Source organism: Castanea sativa, chromosome 5 (genome assembly GCF_040712315.1).
Source record: "Castanea sativa cultivar Marrone di Chiusa Pesio chromosome 5, ASM4071231v1".
Lineage (NCBI taxonomy): Eukaryota > Viridiplantae > Streptophyta > Magnoliopsida > Fagales > Fagaceae > Castanea > Castanea sativa.
Window position 1 is genome coordinate 4,077,897 of NC_134017.1, and position 24,693 is coordinate 4,102,589.

At 31.2% G+C, this 24,693-nt stretch overlaps 1 protein-coding gene and 1 long non-coding RNA gene across 2 annotated transcripts; both read left to right on the forward strand.

The window, feature by feature from the left end:
- Window positions 1–3,483: 3,483 nt before the first annotated feature.
- On the forward strand, window positions 3,484–7,671 carry LOC142636915 (uncharacterized). The gene is made up of 5 exons (XR_012844430.1): window positions 3,484–3,633; window positions 3,732–3,864; window positions 5,116–5,188; window positions 7,114–7,193; window positions 7,396–7,671. It is a non-coding gene; the product is annotated as an uncharacterized LOC142636915 (long non-coding RNA).
- Window positions 7,672–12,129: 4,458 nt separating this feature from the next.
- Window positions 12,130–23,328, forward strand: LOC142634573 (uncharacterized). Its single transcript, XM_075808873.1, has 16 exons — window positions 12,130–13,142; window positions 13,263–13,381; window positions 13,481–13,686; window positions 14,675–15,017; window positions 15,290–15,346; window positions 15,430–17,025; window positions 18,224–18,306; window positions 20,868–21,017; window positions 21,230–21,503; window positions 21,617–21,713; window positions 21,792–21,916; window positions 21,998–22,079; window positions 22,309–22,330; window positions 22,549–22,706; window positions 22,794–22,914; window positions 23,140–23,328. The coding sequence occupies exons 1-16, from the start codon at window positions 12,130–12,132 to the stop codon at window positions 23,326–23,328; spliced, it is 4,635 nt and encodes a 1,544-aa protein (XP_075664988.1).
- Window positions 23,329–24,693: the final 1,365 nt, after the last annotated feature.

The following is a 24,693-nucleotide window of genomic DNA, read 5'->3' on the forward strand; positions in this document are numbered from 1 at the left end:
AACTTTTCTGAAGGTCAGCATCTTCCTTTTCTGTATATCTATTTTTCAAAAAAAATTCCTGCCGAATTTTCTAGGGTTCTTCTTTGACTCCTTTTGAAAAATAGATGGGTTTGTTCTTTTTCTATGCAAAAATTATAATTTCGGGTTTATACTACATAATTAAGCATCTTAGTTTTCTATATATCTTTTTTTCAAAAAAAAATTCCTACCGAATTTTCTAGGGTTGTTCTTTTGACTCCTTTTGAAAAATAGATGGGTTTGTTCCTTTTTCTATGCATAAAATATAATTTCAGTTTTATGTCCTGGTAACATAAGGGATTTTGCCCTTGATTTTGCCATCGTCAAACCCATTTCCAGTTTCTGTTTTATGGTTTTTAACTTTTATTTTTATTTTTAAAATTTTTTTAATTTGAGGTCATATCTGATTTAGATTGGGTTATTCTTTTTTAATATTTGTGCTTCTGAACGTTTGTTTATTTAATTAATAACTTTTCAAGCTCTTTGAATTGCCGCCTCTCCTCTCTCCTTACTGTTTGTGCTAAAAAATCATGTTCCCTGTTTTATTGTGAATGTATATTTGTTTTAAAGAATCAGTGAATTTTTTTTGACAGTATATTATGTTTTTATTTTTCCCTTATTGTATTTGATTAAATAGCTAATATATTGCTTAAAATTATGTCGTTAAATATTTAGGGATTAATTCTTAAACACTGTTGTGTGGTGTACACATTAATATTTCGATTAGTTTGTTTATATTTAGAATAAAACTTTTTATTCTTCTGTTTTGAACAGAATTTCAGTAACTGATACATAGTAGAGCAGAATGCCAATCTAGACTCAATTCTTATCCTTGAGCATAATCTCTTGCTAACAGAACTTTGTGATTTTTTTAAGGTTCCACCTTATTATGGCTCACCATATATTCATCGAGAATGAACAATCACAAAACAAGTGATACCTACTTTCAATTATCTTTTTACAAAGAACACACTGAGTATCAAGATTAGTACCCCATCACTGTAGACTTAATCTATTGTGGATATTTTTTCTTCCTAATATAGTTTGATGCACCTGCACAAAAATGTCATTGTTTTCTTAGTAATCCAAATTAGCATATTGTTGTGAAAGTTTAATATGTAGAACAAGATGCTTTTATTTTTTTTGTTTTTTTGCAAGTTATCCCATTTAGTTATAAAATCTACTAAAATTTGAAACTATCTATATTTGGTATGGCTTTTGGAGCCTAGATATGTCTTCTCCAGCGATCACTTCAGCCCAGAGATGTTTGCCAAAGCTTTGTACGAGTTTCTTTATGTTGTCTTGCTCTGAGTCTCTCACCCTTAGTTTGTCTTCTTCTCCCTTCAATTATAACCTTCTTAGATGCCTATTTATTTATTTATTTTAATAACATATTGGTAAGCAATCTCAGTAAATGCAAAAACAATTACAGATTATATAGTCTCCTGTCATATAATTTGCAAAGACTATGATTGCAAACTACAATATGAGAAAGCATGGTTTGTAACTTTTAGTTACTTTTTGAAGTATTTTTCTTTAATGTTTGGTTTTTCTTTATGCCTTTTAAATTTTGGATATTCTAAAAATAAATTAATCTTGAAGGTGTTAGCAGTTAGCACTATTTGAAGAGTGAATTGCACTGGATATAGGATCAACAAAGTTAACCAGTTTGTGCTGAAAATTTAGAATTGGGTATTGTTGAGAGTGATTTATCTAACGAGGAGAAAAAAATAATCTATTCAAGTAGTAATTCTACACTAACAAATGCATGTAAGAAATGGGAATTGTGAGAACAAAAAAGAAAGCTTGATACTTTACAACTACTAAGTTTGGGCTGGAATATTAAATTTTAAGGCCTACTATTATTGGCATCATAAAGCACGAAACAACTTGCTATATTCTATTTGCATTGAATACTTGGTATTATTTTGTTACGAGAGATGGTAGTTAAATAGTATTAATGTTATAGGTTATAGCAATCTAACACTGATCATCTTGAATGCCATTTGATATTCTATTATGAATTAAATTGCCATAAAAGGTTAGGATAAATCTATTAGCCAAAAAAAGAAAAAAGAAAAAGATAGATCATCTATCTTAGCATTTATCTAGAGTTTGTGTTTGTGTAATGTGTAATGAGCATTGGCTTTACTGTGTGTTTGTTGAGTTTGCATCATCTTTACATGTTTGATAAAATATGTTTGGTCCTGCATTTTATACCGTCATTTTTTCCCTCCCAAATGAAAGGCTTTGGAGTGCTATTTGTTGAGTGTAAATTACTGAATTATTTGATTGGTTGCACTTGATGTCAAATGAGCTTGCTGTACTTTTTTGTAGAATATTTGTGTGGACCGCATAACAATAGATTGTATGGATTAGGGGTAGCAATTCGTGATAGTGCAAGCCAATTTATATGAATGACCATATTGAAGTGCAGGCTATAAGATTACAAAGTGTAGTGCTTTGTGAATTTGGGTCTTCAAGAAGTTGAAGTAGAGTGTGTAGTAAAAAATTTGATAGACGAACTAAAGTCAGTTGGTCCACTAATTTGCAGATTGCCCAGATCCTTAATGATAGTAGTGGGCTTGACTCTTCTATCAAGAATATATGTTTCTCTTATCATCTTCCTCGAAGCAACATATGAAGCAAAGAACTATATTGATGTAATATATTGGCTAGAGGAGTCCCTTCCATGTATTATGAGTCTAATAGACAATGATGTACCTGTTACTTAATGATAATATCATTAATAAAGTATACACTATAGTTTTATTCTCACACACAAAAAAAAAATGGTGTCTCTATTAAGCAAATTCAAAATATTGTTATATTTCCAACAATCTAGAAACATTTTTAGGCATGTATGATCAGAGATTCCAAACATGTAGATACCTTAATACAAATGTATTTTTAGTGCAGTTACTCCTTTGTTTGATATTCCATGTGTACTTAGATACATTTTAGTAAATATTGTTGTTTATAAATAAATAAATAAAAAGTCATTTTATCCATTTTAAAACCATAGTACCTTCAAGCAAATTAAATATCTGAACAACTAACCATCCACCCCCTTCCATATTTGACCATCACATTAAGTATAATATATTAAGTTGATTGTTTTCTAATTCATAAAATGATCCCGCGCATTGTGCGGGTTAAACGCTAGTATATATAATAGACGAAGCTGAGAGAAAGTTGATTCCTGCATTTAAGGACGTGTTGACAAATAGGATAACTGCCTATTTAAAATTCAGACGCATGTACAATTTAAAAAAAAAATAATCGTACGTTACAATGCTTGAACTTTAGAAACGTCTTACTTTAAAAAGTGATACATTACATTTTTTGGTAATGCTACAATACCGTTTAAAAGCTACAAATTATAATTTTTCACTGCGCTAATACACTTTTTGGAAGCCCGGTATAAAAGGAAACTAACCGCTTAAAAAAAAAAAAAAAAAACTTGCTCCGCGGTGATAGAAATAGAGAGGCGATGAGACCTGGAGAAAGAAATAGAGAAAGAGGCAGAGCTAGAGACCTCTTAGGCCAGTACCACCGTCAGACTTTGACCACCAAAATTCTTGCTTCCCTCGACTGGCGATGCACTGTTACAGAGTGAGTTTTCTTTTTTTGCTTTCTTTGTTTTTCGATTTTTTCATAAATTTTTATAAGTAAAAACCTAAATCTGCGATAACTATAATTTATGTTTACAGCAATTTGGGTCACTCACCAGACTTAGACCGCCGGAACTACAAGCACACAGAAAGAAACCGTTAAGCCATACATCCGCCACCCAGATCGTCGAAACCGGCTCCGGTCTTTTTTCTTTCCATTTTTTAGATTTGGGTATGAAATGTTACTTTAATTGATTTTTTTTTTTTTTTTGTTGAATGGGTTTAGATTTGATTCGTTTTTGTTTTGGGATTTTGGGTATGAAATGTTATCAAAATGTTTTTTTCCTCAATTTTAGATATTTGCTTTTGTTTTGTTTTTTGTTTTCTGTTTCATTGAGATTACTGAAACTCTTCCCCTGATCGTTCTCTGGCCGTTTCATTTCTGCAACTCCATACACACAAGGTCAGTATAGTTTTGTTAATTTTACTGTTTTGGATACTAAATCTGTGTAGTTTACCGAATTTGGCCCACTTTAGTTCCATTTATGTTTTCCGTTTCAAAACAACAGACATAGGGAATAGAAAATCCAAAATCGCAAACCAATTTTGCCTCTTCAAAAATTGAAAAGAACCCTTTTCTTTTATCAAGGAACAATAGCATCTCTTACAATCTGACCCATTTTGTAATTGTCAAATTCTCCCATTTGATCAGACACACATGGATAAACCCTTTTCTCCATCAAATTCCTTACGCATATTTATTCCTTATTAATTGTTGTTGCTCTCTATCAATTGGTAAGCCCTATATCTTCTCTAAATTTCATTGACTTCCTATGCATTTCATGCATCAAAGTAAGATATTTCCATGCTCATGCATAATGATTAATTTAGCATTAGTCGAAAACTTGGGTTAGCAGATTTTCATATGAATGTTAGGATTGTGAAAGGGAAGTTTGTCCTACCCATTGCATTTGGGTGTAAAAATTTGACAAAATCAAAATATGCTGTTGTTTTTTACAGTATCAGGTTTAATTATGCACTTGAAGTGTTCGATAAAATGCCTAAAAGATGCAAGGTTGGTTTTTATTGGGATGCTTTGGTCTCAAATTAACGTCTCTACTTTTTTGTTTTAAGAATTTTTCCAGAGTGAAATTTTGAGTAGAAACAAACAAATAAATAGTAAATAGTTTGTTAAATAAATGTGTTATTGCATATTAAGGAATTATTTACTTAATATGGTTGTGTGATTATTTACTTTTTGATAGTTTGTTTGGCGTGTTTCTATCTTTCATCTCTCTTCTGTCATTTTAAAAAACCTTCTTACCCTTTCATTTTTTTTGTTGCAATTCAGATTCGCTGAGTTTTTCCTGTCAAGTACTAATAATTCATTAATATGCCAAATTTTTGAGGGCATCAATTACATTTTCACTTATCAGTAATTTTGTATATTCAATGACATTTTTTTCCTCACGTGCTAATGTAGATCTATCATCTCGGCTCTGGCTTATAAGACAGTTGGTAGCTATTCAAGAAGAGCTACTTGATTAAATAGAAAGGTCAGGCCAGCCTAATTTTCCTTCGTTGCTTTCATTTAAATTTGTATCTCTTTATCATTTGTTAATATTTGATTAAAAAAAACTTTAAAAAAAAGCAGTTTAAAAAAGATGGGTTTAGTATTTTTCTTTGAATTCTTTGGTCTCAAAATATCATCATTAGTATTTTTTTTTTTTTTTAAAAAGCACTGGGAGTATCGCCCTATTGAAAATAGATGTGTTTAGGAAAGGCCTAGGAGAAGATAGAACGATGAGAAATTTAGAAAATACAGCTACTGATGGAAGAGAAAACTAATTGCCATTAACAAGTTACCATCAAATCGTCGGAACTACCATCGGTAAAGGTTTTCTTTTCTTTCTTTCTTAGATCTGAGTATGAGATTGGTTGGATTGAATTTATTTAGGTATTTGGATTACACTAGGTTTTTTTTTTTTTTTTTTTGGGTTTTCACCGTAAAGAAACAGGATTTTATTTTTTTTAGATTACAGAAATCACTAAAAAATATTGGTTTTAGTTTGGGTACTTCTGTTTCTAATCTTAACCAAATCGTTGGGATTAAATAAGTATAGGAAAGGCCTACAATTGATTTTTTTTTCCTTTTTTGATTTCCCAAAAATTGATCAATAACTTGCTGAGATGGGGGAGACTCCAGTGTAATTTGTTCATGTAATCGTGTATAGTGAATTGTGGATATAAATCAAACTTTTACTTCCTATATTAAATTTTAATTGAAATAGCTTTATAGTCTCAATAAGGATCAAGAACGCCCTGACTCTCTTGAGGCTCAAATATCCACACATTTCCTTTTTCTTGATTTTATCAATTTGAGTACTCATTGACCAACTAAAAACCTTAATAATTCAAGTATATGAATTGTGGCATTAAACCATGTGCTATCTTTGTCATATCCTGGAAAAGAAACCAAGCATACCCAATCTTCAATGACCTGTGAAGCTTAATCCTGTGTTTTCCTGCCAAGTAGAAGCAAGTTAAGGGGAAAATTAAATTTTATGATGCATACATTGATGTAAATATTTTTGTTATTGTTAACCCTTTAATTTCCTGGACCTGTTTGGGCTTATAGTTGTCAATCGGACTCAAATTAGAGTTGTGAATGGGATTTACACTACTTTGATTCAAAAGAACAAAATCAAGCCCTCTCTTAAAACTCTTTTTAAAAAACAGAGACTGCCAAGAAGAAACCTGCACTTGACCATAAATTAGTACTCAAAATAGCTAAATTGAAATTCAGTGACTGATAGAAGTCAGTTCTTTACATGGCAGGAAGAAAAAGAGATAGAAAGTCATGCCCCTGTCAGACATCCAATTTATCTACCTTTTTCCTTTCTCTACATTTTACAAATCCTTTGGAGATTGGTACCCCTCTCCAGGTTTATCAGATATTTACTGAATAACCTGCTTCACAATGAGCAGAAAGCATATTGGAACGCGAAATGTTTGTTGAAAATGAGTGATAAGTGAGTGATAGAAAATCTAATAGCCTATGTGCAAATAAATATTAGCTACAAAACATTGGCAAACCATTTAGACCAACTTTATAGCAATTCATTATTATTGTCTCTTTTACTTTCCACAAAGTTTTATGCTTAGAGCTTTAACATAATATGTAATTCATATCTATGAGAAATACCTAATTCGAGGCAACTGGCCTCCAAGAATGAGAAATAAGATTTAGAGAGAATAGAGAAGATTAGGAGAGAATCGTTGCTTATTTCATTCAATGGTCCTTACAATCACCACTCAAGCAAACCACTAATATCCAGTTTTCTTGAGTATTCAAAGCTATTCCAAGTAAAGCCATATATGTTGCATTCTAACAACCTATATATCTAACTAACTGACAGCAACTAACGGATGTTAACAACTTTTATGGTAAAAGACTAACAACTCCCTAACTCTAATGCAGCGGCTTAGGACAAGTGTACATTAGGCAACATCAACAATAACAGCTATGGCAGCAAGTTAACTTTAGTAGCAACATCACAGGTGTTGCTTGATGACTCTTAACATATACTATATTGTTAAGTAATAAAATAGTTTACTATATTTTAATATACAAGTTACAAGGAAAGTTTTGATGCATCGGTTAAATATGATCTGTCATGATTTATTATTGCATATTATTTTCCTTGAGTTTGGTAATGATTTGATTTGATGCAATGATTTTCTATGTTTGGGTTTTTACCAGAATGAGACTGATTTTCAAAATTTATGATGGCTGAACCAATGCTCATGATTGGTGGCAATAATGCTCAACATAAGTTGCTGCATAACTCATGTTGGTGCTGCTGCTGGAGGTTTAAAGTAGCTGCATAATTGTTGGTGTTGTTGTTGCTTAAAGTCAAATTCCTTTTTTAGACACTATATGCTTAAATATATTATATTATTTAAGTTTGAATGTATGCCGTGGAAATATCATAACTAAGTTTATGTAGGATGCAAAGCTCATAATTAAAATGTAAAATGTTCCTGAGCATTGCGCGGGTTAAACACTAGTATGTATAATAGACGAAGTTGAGAGAAAGTTGGTTCCTACATTTAAGGACGTGTTGACAAATAGGATAACTGTCTATCTAAAATTCAGACACATGTACAATTTAAAAATAATGATCGTACGTTGCAATGCTTGACCTTTTAGACCCTGCCACATCTGCAATTAAAAACCAAAAAGGGTTAGGTCAAAAATAAAGCCCGGTTAAATAAAAAAAAACCTTGCAGTTAAAAAAACTCTAGCCGTCTGTTTTCCTTAGATTATGTTTCTCTCTCTAAAATAATTCTCCTACCAATACTGCGACACAAAGAAAGGGGAGAAAGGGAAAAAAATTGGGATCCAGTGGACATTCGTACGGCCAGCCATCACCATTTGATCTTCTGCTCTGTTTCATTTCTTCATTGCAACAAAATTTTTCTAAAGGTCAGCATCTTCCTTTTCTATATATCTGTTTTTCAAAAGAAATTCCTACCGAATTTTCTAGGGTTCTTCTTTGGCTCCTTTTGAAAAATAGATGGGTTTGTTCCTTTTTCTATGCAAAAATTATAATTTCGGGTTTTATGTCTTGGTAACATAAGGGATTTTGCCCATTGATTTTGCTATCGTGAAACCCATTGATTTTCCTTTTCGGATTAGCATATTAAATCTCCTATATCTATATGTTTTTTGTTTAAGACTAGATGTTTATACTGCATGCATAAGCGTCTTAGTTTTCTATATATCTGTTTTTCAAAAAAAAAATTCCTACCGAATTTTCTAGGGTTCTTCTTTGACTCCTTTTGAAAAATAGATGGGTTTGTTCATTTTTCTATGCAAAAATTATAATTTCGGGTTTTATGTCTTGGTAACATAAGTCATTTTGCCCTTGATTTTGCCATCGTCAAACCCATTCTCAGTTTCTGTTTTTTGGTTTTTAACTTTTATTTTTATTTAGTTTAATTTTTTAATTTGAGGTCATATCTGATTTAGATTGGGGTATTCTTTTTTAATCTTTGTGCTTCTGAACGTTCGTTTACTTAATTAATGACTTTTCAAGCTCTTTGAATTGCCACCTCTCCTCTGTCCTTACTGTTTGTGCTAAAAAATCATGTTCCTTGTTTGATTGTGAATGTATATTTGTTTTAAAGAATCAGTGAATTTTTTTTTGCAGTATATTATGTCTTTATTTTTCCCATATTGTATTTGATTAAATAGCCAATATATTGCTTAAAATTATGTCATTAAATATTTAGGGATTAATTCTTAAAGACTGTTGTGTGGTGTACACGTTAATGTTTCGATTAGTTTGTTAATAGTTAGAATAAAACTTTTTATTCTTTTTTTTTGAACAGAATTTCAGTAAATGATACATAGTAGAGCAGAATGCCAATCTAGACAAAATTCTTATCCTTGAGCATAATCTCTTGCTAACAGAACTTTGAGATTTTTTTAAGGTACCAGCTTATTATGGTTCACCATATATTCATCGAGGATGAACAATCACAAAACAAGTGATACCTACTTTCAATTATCTTTTTACAAAGAACACACTGAGTATCAAGATTAGTACCCCATCACTACAGACTTAATCTATTGTGGACATTCTGTTGTCAACTGTTAGCCTTAACCAGCCGATAAACACATACTTTGGAATTACTTTGGGAAACCGGATGATGATCTTCATGATTTAAACTTGGGGAATTTCTTCCTAATACAGTTTCATGCACTTGCACAAAAATAGGTCATTGTTTTCTCAGTAATCCAAATTAGCATATTTTCCCTTCCATATTAGTTTGTGGTTTATATACTATAGCTGTAGAAATATGTGTAAGTTAGAATTTACTTGACTCAACCTATATCATCCTTTTCTGACTTATAAATAACTCTCTCTCTTTCTCCACAAGTTTATTGGTTTTTTTCCGTTCTCCCATTAATTTGAGATCGATATACAACTAAATCAATGCAGTTTTTTTCAATAGAATTCATCTTTTGAAAATAACTTTCAAATATTTATGACTGAAGAGTTTCTTTCTTTGACTCCAGGATTGTTAATTAATTCCATAAGAATTCTCACATTGTGTCAAAAAGTGTCACTATTTGATGTTAATTTTGACAAATTTTTTGCCATCATCATATGGGAAATACCCAACAGATTGTTAAGAACTAAAAAAATCTTTCATATTTGTTGCAACTTAAACCATATTACAATGTTTGCTTCCGCTTCTTTTGTATTCTCTCTGTCATCTATCTTTGCTGCAGTTTTAAAAAAACTTCTTACCCTTTCATTTTGTTGAATGCTGAGTTTTTTGCCAGATACAACACGGTTATTTTGCAAGAAGAGTTTCTACATCAAACTAAGAGGTTTCGATAGCCTGATCTTCCCTCTATTTATCTCATAATTTGAATTAAATTTTCCCCGTTGATCTGTTTAGTTTTGATTAGGCTCTGACTTGCATATTTTAATCTACTTTTTCCTTCAATTTTTATTAATTCAATGTATTCTTATTTTGTATTTTACTGAATTGTTAAATTGTCATTACTTTTATTTATTTATTTATTTTGCTATGCTTTTAATGGCCTGCATTTGGTACCTTTATCATGTTCACATATTGGATTGACTTGATTTGCCACATTCTTAAATAAATGGCACCTTTCTCAAAGAAAACTTGACATCCACTCTGTTTTGCTTCTTTTTTGGCAGCACCTATACCCAAGGTCAGCATTTTGTTACTTGATGTGTTATATTCTTTACTTTGATGCTTTCTTTTTGAATTATTATAACCCAGCTTTTTTGTGAGTGGCATAATGGGGTTTACCTGTTGAATATATGTAAGGAAAAACATGTTTGCCATTTAATAATGGTTGAATATTGATTTGTTATGAATATTAATGTTTATGGGATGGACAAGAATAGTAGAACCCTAGAATCATGAAAGACCATCTATAAATCAGATTGACCTCTATATATGCTGATTTTTGAAAAAAACAGGCCGAACTTTTCATTTAAAAGGAACATTGGCAAGATAATTGAAAGTTAAAACCATTTTACAGTTTAGTACAATTTGCTTAAATGCTGATTTCCTTTTTACTTATCTCATATTTAGAATTACATTTTATTCATTTACTGTAATCTTGTTTTAATTGGCTTTGATTTACATGTTTTACCTAGCTTCTGTCTTTACAAATTCATTTATTTAGCCAATTCTCCCTTTTACTTATTTCACATCCTCACCACTATTTTTTATTATTTGAATTTGAATTAAAATCCGGATGTTTATTCTCTCTCTTTCAATGCTTTGGCCTGAGATTATAATCTTCGATTATTTACTGTATTTTTGCAGATTGAACTGCATTTTCTCTGATCGCCTTTGTTGTTTTTCTTCTTGATAATTAATTTTACTATTATTTCGCTATTGATATATGCCTCTGATTTACTAGAATCCTTATTAAACTTTGTTTTTTTAAAGCTTTGTACTGCTGCTTATTAAACTTTGTTTCTTTTAATTTTTGTACTGCTTAGGCTATTAGGCACAGTTTATTGGCAGGCTTTTCTAAATGTTGATGTTGTTAGCTTTGTTTATTTTGTTTATTCATTTTATTTTTATTGTGTTTACAATATTGTTTTGGATTGAGTGCTTATAGATGCTTTAATTTTATTTATTTATTTTATAACACACTTTCACATATGTATAAGATCTCAGTTTATAGCAGCTCATTTCTGAGGTTTTGAAAAAAAAATGGAAAATGCAAGACAAGCACGATTAAAAAGACGGATGCTAATGTTTGAAAGGCGATCCAGCAGAAAATGGTATGAAAGGAAAAATAGTTTACAAAATAAACTTATCCAGGCTAGGAAATCCAGGGGAATGGTCATTGCTGAAAAGAGGAAAAAAAACAAGAGAGATAGAACAGCATTAACGCATGACTGCTCTATGGTCCATTCACCTGGTACAAATATGGATTTTTATGCGTCAAGAGGTACGTTTCTGTTTCTGCCACTTTATACTTATAAATTTTTTAAACAATTCTTCATAAACAATTGAAAATAAAACTTTCAATTCACATTGGTTATTAGATATTGATGTTGGCATGGATCATTCCTATGAAGAAAGTAGATTGAACATAAGTACAGATGATACTTTGGTAGAAAATGGATTCAATAATTGTGATATATCTCAACAAATCCAACAATCAGATAATCAGAGCGGTTGCGAAGAATTTCCAAGTAAATGACTTGACTTAAATTTACAAAGGAAAAAAAAGTTATATTCTTTTTTGTTTACATCATTATTTTTGTCCTCATATTTTAAAATTCATATAGGAAAATTTACTGAACCTTGGAATTTTGGCTCGCCTTCTTATGTATGCGTGCATTGCAGTTCAATTTTATGGTATGAAGAGAGAACAGTTAAATCTAGAAGGCCTAGGAACCCAAAATTCTCTCTCTGTTGTATGGAGGGTAAGGTTAAGTTACCTTTGCTTAAGAAACCACCTCCTTTTATTGATGAGCTTTTAGATCCTCTTGGTAGTCAACGATCTAAAATATTCAGAACTCAAATAAGAACTTATAATGCAATGTTTGCAATGACATCTATGGGTGGGAAAGTAGGTAGTAGAATTAACGATGGAAGACACCCTTACATTTTCAAACTTAATGTCCAAAACCATCATAGAATTGGAACTCTTCTTCCTAATGATGGCCAAGATCCACAATTTGCACAATTATATTTCTACGATACTGAAAATGAAGTTGAAAATAGAATGAATATCTTTAGTAATGGTGAAATTGATAGTGACCTTGATCCATCTATTGTTGATGCATTGGTCCAAATGTTTGATGAAACAAACACTTTAGTGAAGATATTTCAGATGTCTAGAGACCGTTTCTTTGATACTGATGTTCACCATTTAAGATTGCGCCTTATTGGCTCACGAACTACAGATGGAAGAGAATATAACCTGCCTACATGTTCAAAATTTGCAGCAATTATCATTGGTGATATTGGTGCTGAGAATGCACATCGCGATATTATTGTTGAGTTAAAAGAAGGAGGGTTACAGCGTATTAATGTGTTGCATCCTTTATACATGGCATTACAATATCCCCTTTTGTTCCCATATGGTGAAGATGGTTTTAGGCTCAGCATTTTGTATAGTAATGTAGATGGAATCAGATCTGATACAACTGATTCTGTCACTATGAGAGAATATTATGCATATCGCTTGCAAGAACGTGAACATGAAGGACATACTTTGGTAAATGGTGGTAGATTGTTTCAACAATTTGTTGTAGATGCCTACACATGTATTGAAGAAATCCGACTTATATGGGTAAAAGAGAACCAAGACAAATTAAGGATAGAATTGTATAAAGGACTGAAAGATGCAGTTATGAGAGGAGATACCACCCCTGCATCTTCAGGCAAGAGATTTGTTCTACCTTCAAGTTTCACTGGAAGTCCAAGGTATATGATTGAAAACTATCAAGATGCAATGGCAATCTGTAGATGGGCAGGTTAACTGGACCTATTTATTACCTTCACTTGCAACACAAAATGGCCAAATATTGATCTTTTCCTATCTAGGAAACCTGGACAGAAAGTAGAAGATCGGCCTGATGTGATTGCAAGAGTGTTCAAAATAAAGCTTGATCAACTCTTATATGATTTAAAGCATGGTCAACACTTTGGGAAAGTAATTGCAGGTATTCTAAACTTTATATTTTAAATATTTTTTCCTTCTTCTTTACTTGGTTTAATAGTTAATCTAAATAAATGTAACTAACTTACTGTTTTGGTGGCAGTTGTCTACACTGTTGAATATCAAAAGAGAGGGTTACCTCATGCACACATTTTACTTTTTCTACATCATGATGAGAAGCATCCTACAGCAGCAGAAATTGATAGAATAATTTCAGCAGAAATTCCAGATTTGAATGAAGAACCTTTAGTTTATGAAGCTGTCAAACAATATATGGTTCATGGTCCTTGCGGCTCTATTAATTCAAAGGCAAGTTGTATGATTGAAAACAAATGTACAAAGCACTTCCCTAAAAAAATTTGTTTGCAAATCACTGTTGATAAAGATGGTTTCCCAATATATAGAAGAAGGAATAATGGAAGATTTCTTGAAAGAAATGAAGTCAAACTTGATAATCGATTCATAGTTCCATACAATATTGAGTTATTGGTGAAATTTCAAGCACACATAAATGTCGAGTGGTGTAATTGTTCAAGATCTACTGGGAAGCACGGGTGCGGCGTTTGGGCCGCCGCACCCGCGTCCGACGCGGGGACGCGCAGGCGACGCCGCTGCCTGCGCATCCGTGCTGCGTCGGGCATTAAAAAATTAGTTTTTTCGGCGCGATTCGTGCCGATATGGCGCCGATTCCGCCCGAATCGTTCCGTATCGAGTGAAATCGGTCCGGCAGAAATTGGCCGATACCGGCCGAAATATGCCGAAATCGGCCGATACCGGCCGAAATTCAAAAAAAAAAAAAAACAACAACAACAGGTACGTATGGCTGAAAAAAAAAAAAAAAAAAAAAAAAAAAAAAAAAAAAGGTGCAAACACACCGTTTCGAAAAAAACCAAGACCCAACCCTCTCCCTCTTCATTTTTCTTGCACCTCTCTCCCACTCTCTACCTTCACTCTTCAGCTAGGCTCTCTCCTATTCTCTGTATTCTAGTTATTATTTACCATTGCTCTTAAATTTGGTATATATTTATATAATGTGAAAAAAGTATGTTTAGAAATATATTAAAAATATAAATAAAAATATTTTTAATAATTTTTTAATGGCCGCACCCGCACCCTACTTTTTCAAAAATTGCCGAGTCCCGCACCCGCTCCCGCACTCGCACCCAAATCCCGAAACGCACCCGTGCTTCGTAGAAGATCTATCAAGTACTTATTTAAGTATATAACAAAAGGACCTGATCGTGCAACTTTGATTCTTGACGAAAATTTACATATTGATTCTTCTACTGGAATGCAGCATATGACAGATACTGATGAAGTTAAGACATATTTAAATTGTAGATATGTATCTGCCATAGAGGCATGTTGGAGGATATTTGAATTTCCTATTCACCATCGAGAGCCTGCTATTCAAAGACTGAATTTTCACAATGAGGATGAGCAACCAGTTGTTTTTGAAGATACTAATTATATAAATAGTGCTGTGAACAAGCCAGATATCGGAAAAAGAAAATTTACAGAAAGGATGAAAGTGAATGCATTGTATGAAGAAGCAAGGGAATTGACTTATTCTGAATTTCCTACTAAATTGGTTTGGCATAATAGAGACAAAGAATGGAAATTAAGAAAATCTGGAAGATGTATTGGGCGTATATATTATGCTCATCCTGCAAGTGGAGAACGTTTTATTTGCGGATGCTACTCAATGTTATTAAAGGACCTAGATCATTTGAGGAAATACGAACTATAAATAATGTTTTGTATCCAACTTTCAGATCAACATGTTATGCACTTGGTTTGCTTGATGATGATAAAGAGTGGCACGAAGCTTTGAATCATGCATCGTACTGGACTTCAGGAAAACAACTGCAAGAACTTTTTGTTACAATGTTGATTTTTTGTGATGTTGCAGACCCACATAAATTATGGATTTCAAATTGGCAGTTGTTATCTGAGGACATTCTGCATTGTCAGAGAACAGTTCTACGATATGACAACCTACATCTTGATGACTTCCAATTACAGAACTATGCACTATGTGAAATTGAACAGATTTGATAAAGAGTGGCAGGTCTTTGCACAAATTTGAGACAATACCATATCCAAATACATTACTTCTCAGACAAATTAACAATAGAGTATTACAAGAAGAATTGGATTATGATAGAAACTCTTTGGCAGTAGAGCATATTAAACTTCTTGGTGGTCTTAATATTGATCAAAGAAATATCTATGATGAAGTAATTGATTCTGCTTTAGAGAATAAAGGTGGTTTCTTTTTTGTTTATGGGCATGGAGGAATTGGAAAGACTTATCTCTGGAAGACTGTTATATGCCAATTGCGCTCAGAAGGTAAAATTGTCATTGCAATTGCATCATCTGGCATTGCTGCATTATTGTTGCCTGGAGGGAGAACAGCTCATTCAAGATTTCAAATACCAATAAATGTAACAGATAGTTCAACTTGCGGTATTAAACAAGGTTCACAAATTGCAGAACTTATGACAAAAGCAAGTCTTATAGTTTGGGATGAAGCTCCTATGGCACACCGAAATTGTTTTGAAGCTGTTGATCGGTCATTAAGAGATATATTGCGTTTTTCGAACTCAAATAGTGGGGAGACACCTTTTGGAGGAAAAACTATTGTTCTTGGTGGTGATTTTAGACAAATATTACCAGTGATATCTAAAGGACGAAGAGAACAAATAGTTGAAGCATCAATTAACAAGTCATCATTATGGAATAGTTGCAAAGTTTTCATTCTGACAATAAATATGAGGTTGACACAAAACCCAGGTGATATTGCAACAAGGGAATTTGCTGAATGGATATTGAAAATTGGTGATGGTGAACTTAGTAATAATGAAGATGAAACATTGATTGAAATACCGCATGATTTACTAATTCAGCCTGGTGCTCATCCTTTCAACGATATTGTAAAAGCTGCCTATCCTAACTTTGATACAAAATTCAACGACTCCAAGTATTTAGAGAAGAGAGCAATTTTAGCTCCAACAAATGAAGTAGTTGAAGACATAAATGGTTACATGATTGATCTTATTAATGCTGATGAAGAGACATATCTTAGTGCAGATTCATTATGTAAAGCTTCAAGCAACATTCTAGACCAAGATGTCATGTATCCAATAGAATTTCTCAATTCAATGAAGTTCCTTGGTATTCCAAATCATAAACTCAGATTGAAAGTAGGTCTGCCAATAATGTTACTTCGAAATTTAAACCAAAGTAATGGACTTTGTAATGGTACTAGACTTTTGGTCACTCAACAATCAAAATGGGTTTTAGAGGCTCAAATAATATCAGGAACTCATATTGGAGAAAAAGTGTTTATTCCAACAATTGTCTTATCCCCTTCTGATTCCAAATGGCCTTTTGTACTAAAAAGAAGGCAGTTTCCAGTATCTGTTTGCTTTTCTATGACAATTAATAAGAGCCAAGGTCAATCTCTGCAACGTGTTGGACTTTATTTAGATAGACCAGTTTTCAGTCATGGACATTTATATGTTGCCGTATCCAGAGTTACAAGTAAAGATGGTCTCAAGATACTCATTGTAGAAAATGATGATACTGATCGTTTTCATACAAAAAATATTGTCTACAAAGAAATATTTGATAATTTGCCTAATGGTAACACATACTGTTTATTAAAATTATTTCAAATTGTTGATAGTGTAAACTAGATTGTCACTTTTATTGTAAACAGTAGGTTTTTCTCCATTATTATATATAAATTTTACTAATGTTTAAAATGTTCTAATATTATAGTTTCATATTGCAATGAAGTAGAAAACTATGAAGCAGATATCAGTGAATGTGAGATGGAGTTAACGTAGCAAACAACCATGATCTAACCAATATTGTTATGATCTCGGTTGATTAATAGGTAAGTTTTAACTTTTTTTTAAACAAAAGAAAATAACTTATACATGTTGATTTATCTCAGTCCTATAGATTATCTTTGAATTCTGAGCTGTTCTGGACCATATATATGAGCTGCTTTATGGAAAATCGATTGGTTTCTGATGAGAGGATAAAAGAGTTTACATATATTACATCATAAACAACTTTGGAACTTAAAGACTGCATTGCTCCTTTAAATTGGCCTGCCCATGACAATATTGACCTTAGAGACTTATAATTAACTGGTCTTCAACTATGTATGTTTAAAATTTCTGACAAATTAAATCAAACTTAGCTACGAGCTTTGTGGCTTGGTGATACTGTCCTGTCTTCCCGTCGGGTGAACCTGAATACATATCTCTCACCTCCCTCACTTGAAAATAAAAAAAAAAAAACCGAACTTCATGTTTTCAACTTCCTAAACTATTAAACTATAGCTAGAATTTGGGCTATCATTTACTTGTTATCAGTTATTATATTACATATTTGAACATAACATAATCTGTATTGCTTTTTATATTTCTTTGCTTTGCTTTTTATATTTCTTTGGTCAGAATCTATATTGCTTTTTATCGATTGATTTCCTGTTTAAAAAGTATCTACCAGTGGGTTGTAGGATGAGTTAATGGAGTTTTATGAGTTCATCCATCAGTATTTTAAAGAAGTATATTGATACATCTATATCAGAATTGAGATTTCCTTGAACTATTCATACATGGGTGACGAGATATTTCATTGTAAAAGGGGAGAGCTACTGTTTTGTTTTTGATATAATTTGTAGTGTATTTTTTTGGCCTTTTAGAATCTGAAAGTTACTAAATACTTAAAAATGAGGAGTTCGTTATTGTGATCTTATGATTATTACACTTCATTTATTTATTTATTTTTGCATCCTATTGATCTTATGGTTCATTTTCTTTAATAGGGGACTCTGTTTTTATTGCTTTTCAGAACTACATTATAATTTCTGACATGTTATTTTCTGAATTCTTAACTAAATTTTATGGGGTGTGTATAGTTCTGGTGCAGTGGATATTCTTTACTGTCATGCTAGCAAAAACAGGATGCAAAAGAAGGCGGAGCGCTAAAAAGGAGAAAGCATTCTAACTATTCGAAACTGTTTTCCATCCTATCTGATCTATTGTTTTTGAAGAGCGATTGTGGGTCATCAGTTTGTATATTAGGCCATTCTTTCCGTTGGGTATGTGTTTGAACAACTTTCAATGAGTTCATTTGGGTGTTATGAACACATATTCCTATCTCTCTTTTTCGTTATTTTCTATAAATATCAGTTTATGTTTAATAGAAGTTATGAAATTCAGTCATCTAGCATAAAGGGGAAAAAAAATCTGTGGTTGAAATCCATTTTTCATTCCCTGTGTTTGAAGAGTGTTTTTGATAATAAGTAAGATATATGATTTGTTGTAGTATGTATTTTCACTCTGGAAAAGTTTTTCAATATTAATAAGGCATAGTTACACTTAAATACATGGACTTTGGCAACCAGATCTGTAACTACATTCAAATAATTTTTTTTTTTGTAATAACAATTGTATCCTTCCAAGGTCCAATGCTAACCACAATTCTTTATGAAATCAAGATAACTATCTGAAGTAATATAATAGTATGTCTGCACAAAATATTTACTCAATCAAGAACATAATTAGAAAAGTTACTATATGGAACAGATAATTAAAAAAAAAAATGACTGCATTAGAAGTACAGTTTCGGAGCTAATAGATAATATGGAACAAAATTCACCTAAAATATGAAACTATACTGTAAAACATTTTCTATTATCAAATTAAGCTAGCAGCATGATTCACGCTTAGAAGTTAAATATTTTTCAGCTTATTTTTCATGTAAACAACAAATTATTAAAGCCGACCTTCTTGCCAGCAACAAAATCAATCAGATTTTTAGAATGAGAACAAATAACAAACTTGATTCGTATCATCTATTAGTACCGTCACATCATCAATTAACAAAATATTGGGCAAGTCAGTAAGATTTGCAATATATGTGAGTGAAATTGGAGCAAAAGACTAAACAAAACGAGGTTGCTTTAGCCATTCTTTTGACATATATAAAAGTGCCCACAATTTTCCACGTCAGCACAATATTAAAAAAAAATAATAATAAATAGATTTTTTTTTAAACCCGAAGTTCTCCAACCCAATAAACACTAGCTAAGTTAAGAAAATTGAAATAGCTTTTAACTTTCAACTTTCAACTTTTTAACTATTTTAATTTATAATTTTTAACTAAGACTTTTAATTTTAAAATATTCAATTCAAATATTTACCTTTAATTATTTGAATATATTTATTTTCTCATATACTAATTATTTTATATGTGTAGACATTGTATTTTACATTTAACAACCTTTATTCTGGAGTATGCAACCTTACCCTATGGTCAATAAGATAGAAGTTAAAAACCGGTTGTCCAAATACACATAAATCTCAGAATTAAAGTTCCAAATAAATTTTTATTGTGGGTTTATTACATTGTTCAATTTCTCACGTGGGTAGGCCCATACCCTAAGCTAAAAAAGCCCAATCCATTTCATCTAATAACCATGAAACCTATGAAGTTAAGTGAGAACATCGTATACAATTAGAGCCAATCCCAATCCCAACCTCACTCATGAGAAAAAAATGTCATTGATTGCACCCTATGGTCAATAAAATAGAAGTTAAAAGCCGGTTGTCCAAACACACATAAATCTCAGAATTAAAGTTCCAAATAAATTCTTATTGTGGGTTTATTACATTGTTCAATTTCTCACGTGGGTAGGTCCATACCTTAAGCTAAAAAAGCCCAATCCATTTCATCTAATAACCATGAAACCTATGGAGTTATGTGAGAACATCGTATACAATTAGAGCCAATCCCAAGCCCAACCTCACTCATGAGAAAAAAATGTCATTGATTGCATGAAACGCTTTCTTTTACTGAAGTAAATTATTGGTCCGGCCCGTTGGGATAAATTAATCAAGTCCAAAATTGATGAATCACTCTTTCAAGTACTACACTTATTCAAGTGACGAATCACAGCATAAAATCTTCAAACAGTACATTGATTCGGCCAAACACACACACAAATAGAGAATCTCTTCCTCAATTGTTTCAACCGCCATTCCTTCACTGCAACAGCAAACTATTCAGAACACTTCTTTGCAACAACAGACTATTAAGAAGGTGAGCATGATTTTTTTCTATTCAATTACGCTTCCCAATTGTTTATAACTGTTCACAATTCATGTTCCCTCTTTTATTTCCATTTAAAAGTTTTTTGTTAGGATTTCACTTTTCTTTTCCAATTGTCTTTATGTTTTGTTGAATACTGAAGAGTATAAATTTGTTAATGGTTTTTCTTAAACTAAAATTATGGTTTCCCTAGAATTATTTACTGTATATTAAATTATGTTTTGCTACATTACTCAATAAGTATTAGTTTAGATACCTTTTTCTCTATTTTTCCAGTTAGTTTTTGAAATTCTTAAAATCTTTTTGTTTGATTTTTGTATTGATTAAATATAGTTTTTGTTTTACATATTTTTAAGATGAGTATGGAGTATACAACTTTGAAACAGATATCAAGGGACAAAGATAATTCAAAATTGAAAGTTAGAGTTTTACGAATGTGGGATGCAATTAATATAGCAAAAAACCATGATCTGATCAGCCTTGATATGATATTGGTTGACAAAGAGGTAAATTCATAATTGATTCCCTTTTAGAATAAATTGTACTAATATTATTTTATTAAAACTTGAAACCAGATAATGTAAATTGATTGTTATTTACTGCTCCTATTGATTAAAGAATAATATTACTTTATTAAAACTTGCAACTAGTCAATGTAAAATGGTTGTTATATATTGCTCCTATTGATTAAGGAATAATTCATTTGAAATATTCGTAGGGAACATTGATACATGCAAGCATCAGAAAGAATCTTGCTCAAAGTTTTCGTCCACAACTAAATGAAGGCAGCATATATACAATTACAAATTTCTTAGTTGAAGAAAATAAAGGGAACTATCGTCCAGTACATAACCAACTCAAAATACTTTTCAATTCTACAACTTCGGTCTCAAAATTCAACGGATTTGATCATTCAATTCCTCAATCCCAATTTGAATTTGCTGATTATGGAGCAATAGCTTCCCGCTGCTATGACAATACTTACTTGACTGGTAATTTTAATTGTTTTACAAGCCAAGCATCTACTTTTACAGAACTAAAATATAATGCAATTCATATGTTAATACTGATTCTTACTTTTAAAAAAAAAATGTGTTCTTACCAGATGTGATTGGCATATTAGACTACATTGGAGCCATTGAGGAGATCAAAACAAGAGGGCGTCTAACAAAGATGAGAAACATTCAACTGTTGTTAGAAGAGTAAGATATATAAACAATTTTTCAAACTCATATGTTATAATTTTTAAGTAACTCAAATTTACTTATATACAAATTCAGGAGCAAATCAATTCGAACAACTTTGTGGGGAAATACTACACAACAAATAGATGATGATTTCTACAAAACAAATAAAGGGCCATTCATTGTAATAGTCACTTCAACTATTGTGAAAACTTTCAGAGGTAACAATTGATTAACTCATTTATCAAATACATAATATTTATGTATCTATAATGCTTATAACTTTTACAACTTTTTTGTAGGTGAGTATCAGTTATCATCCACTTTTGCAACAAAGCTGTATATCAATTTAGACATTTCAGAAGTTGCAGAAATTAGAAACAAGTAACTATTATTACACTTTCTCTTTTCAAGAGTGTACCTACTTGGCAATATTCCTTAAATGATATTAGCATAAAATTGTATAAAATAGATGCTATACAAGTTTTAAAAAAAAAAAAAAACCAGCAGGTATCTTTAAGAAACAAATGTTTATTTCAGTTTGTTTTCATATATATACATATAGAAACTGTTATGTTTATTCTTTAATGAATTATACCTAATTTTTTGTTAGATACACCACAATGGACATAACCGTAAAAGATATACTACCAAAGGAACTATCTAAAGCATAAGATGGAGAACTTGCCTTACATAATAGAAAAACAGTGGCTGAAATAAAGGACTTGGAATGGAACTCAAAGACAAAGGTATCAACTATACTCTCACATTATGAATTTATCATAATTAGTAACTGTTTATATGTTTTATAATAAGATATAATTTTATAAACTGACTAAACTTTGTATTATAGGACTTATTGGTAACATGCAATGCCAAAATCATTAATATCAACAACAAATATGGATGGTATTATGTTGCATGTCTTATATGCAAGACGAAAGTGAAACAAGTCAAAGGAGTTCTATGGTGTGAACGTTGTAAAAATCAGCCAAAATTTGCAGTCCCAAGGTAATTATTCTACTAACAACTTTATAAATTCTCAAACACACATAAAATATATATAATATTCTACTAACAACTTTGTATTTAAAATAGCTATAGAATCCAAGTCCAAGTACAAGATGAGACTAGTTCAACCACATTCATATTGTTTGACAAAGGAGCTGAAAAAATTATATCTAAAACTGCAAAAGAACTTGCAGAGATGCAAGAAGAGGTAACTTCATATATAAATGTCAGGCCCATATCTTTATTATTTGAAAACTGAAGTTTTAATACTTTTTTACCAATGTTGTACAAACACGTACACACACACATATATCCACACACCATTTAATATAATCTACACTCACACACACACACACACACACACACACATATATATATATATATCCACGCACCATATACATATTGCTAATTGTATGAAACTTTTTTCAAACAGATTTTCAAATTAGATGGGAATACAATACCAAAAGAAATTCAAAAAATAATTGGCAATGAATATTTGTTCCAATTGCATCTTGATGAATATAATTTGAAGTATGGAAAAGAAAATTACACAGTTTCGAAGATTTTGGAGATGGAAATTTCACATAAGCAAAATGACTCACGTAAAGTTGAAGAACATTAGGTAATTAAAGCATATTTACTTCACCTTACTTACTATATGATTCAAACATTAGTCTACTCATAATTTACCATATAAATCTAACTGATACATAAAAATGCAAATTATTGCAGGACACAATGGAGGAAATTGTAAAAAAATCAAGGAAGGACAAGTACATAGCCAGTCGAAAAACACAAATAGGAGAAACATCTGTTCAAAGACCTGAAAGAATGCCACTCCAAATGCTTCAAAAACGTCAAAAAGGTGCTAAGGAAAATGCATCAAAAAAGGAAAAAAACTGAACTCTAATGTATATACTACCTTACTGTACAAGTCTTTGTGTATTTCATTGTATTGTTATTTTTATTTTCTTTAGAAGAGTAAACTGAATGTACTACTAAATTATTGCAACTGTAATATTTCCTTTATAAATTATCATATTAAAATTGTAACATTCACCAGGTATGATATGAAATATTAATATGATAAGATTTTTTAAAGTAGTGTTGTGTGCTATAGTGTTAAGTTTTATTGTGATGATGATGTGAAATATTGATCTCCAATCTTACCCGTTATAGTCTTAATGTCCTTTATTTTATTTTTCTCCATTTTATAGTGGACCTCTGAGGGTTTACATTGAAGGTTTGCATGCACATTTGAGTAATAAAATTGCTCAACATAATTTCATCAAGTGGTTGTCTTAGTTTTAAAACATATTCACCAAATTGCTAGTTACAGGAAATTGATTTCAATCGATTTTGATTGTGGTTGTTAAATGAATGGTCCAAATTGATAACTAACGTATCTTACACACTTTGCAACAAACTTTTTCTTTAAAAACTAATTATATTAACCAAATTTTTCTTCTACTTATGACATTTCAAATGACCTCGCGCATTGCACGGGTTAAACACTAGTATATATAAAAGCAGAGACCTAATATGAGAGAACATTAAGTTTCTTATATATGTGACACATACCTTAAGATTCTCTTTATTTAGGCTACCACATGACAAAATTTATTTTTTATCCAAGTTATAGTTTATTGATTTAGCTAATGGAATAAATATACATATTGATTGTCAATAGTTATGTACTAATTATTTATATGAAAGGAATTTTATGTGCTTATTTTTATATATTTTATATAAGAAATTATTTTTAATTGGAATAATAATACTAATAATATAAAGTGCATTTGCTGAAGGATATTTTAATCACATAAAAACATGACCCTTACAAAAATAAATATTTGTGAATTCAATAAAATTAATTTCAATTCTTTAGATTTCCTAACTCATTTCAATGACATGTAATGTAAATAAATAATATATATATATATGGAAAAAATATCTTAGCATTTATTCTATGTAATTAAAAAAAGTA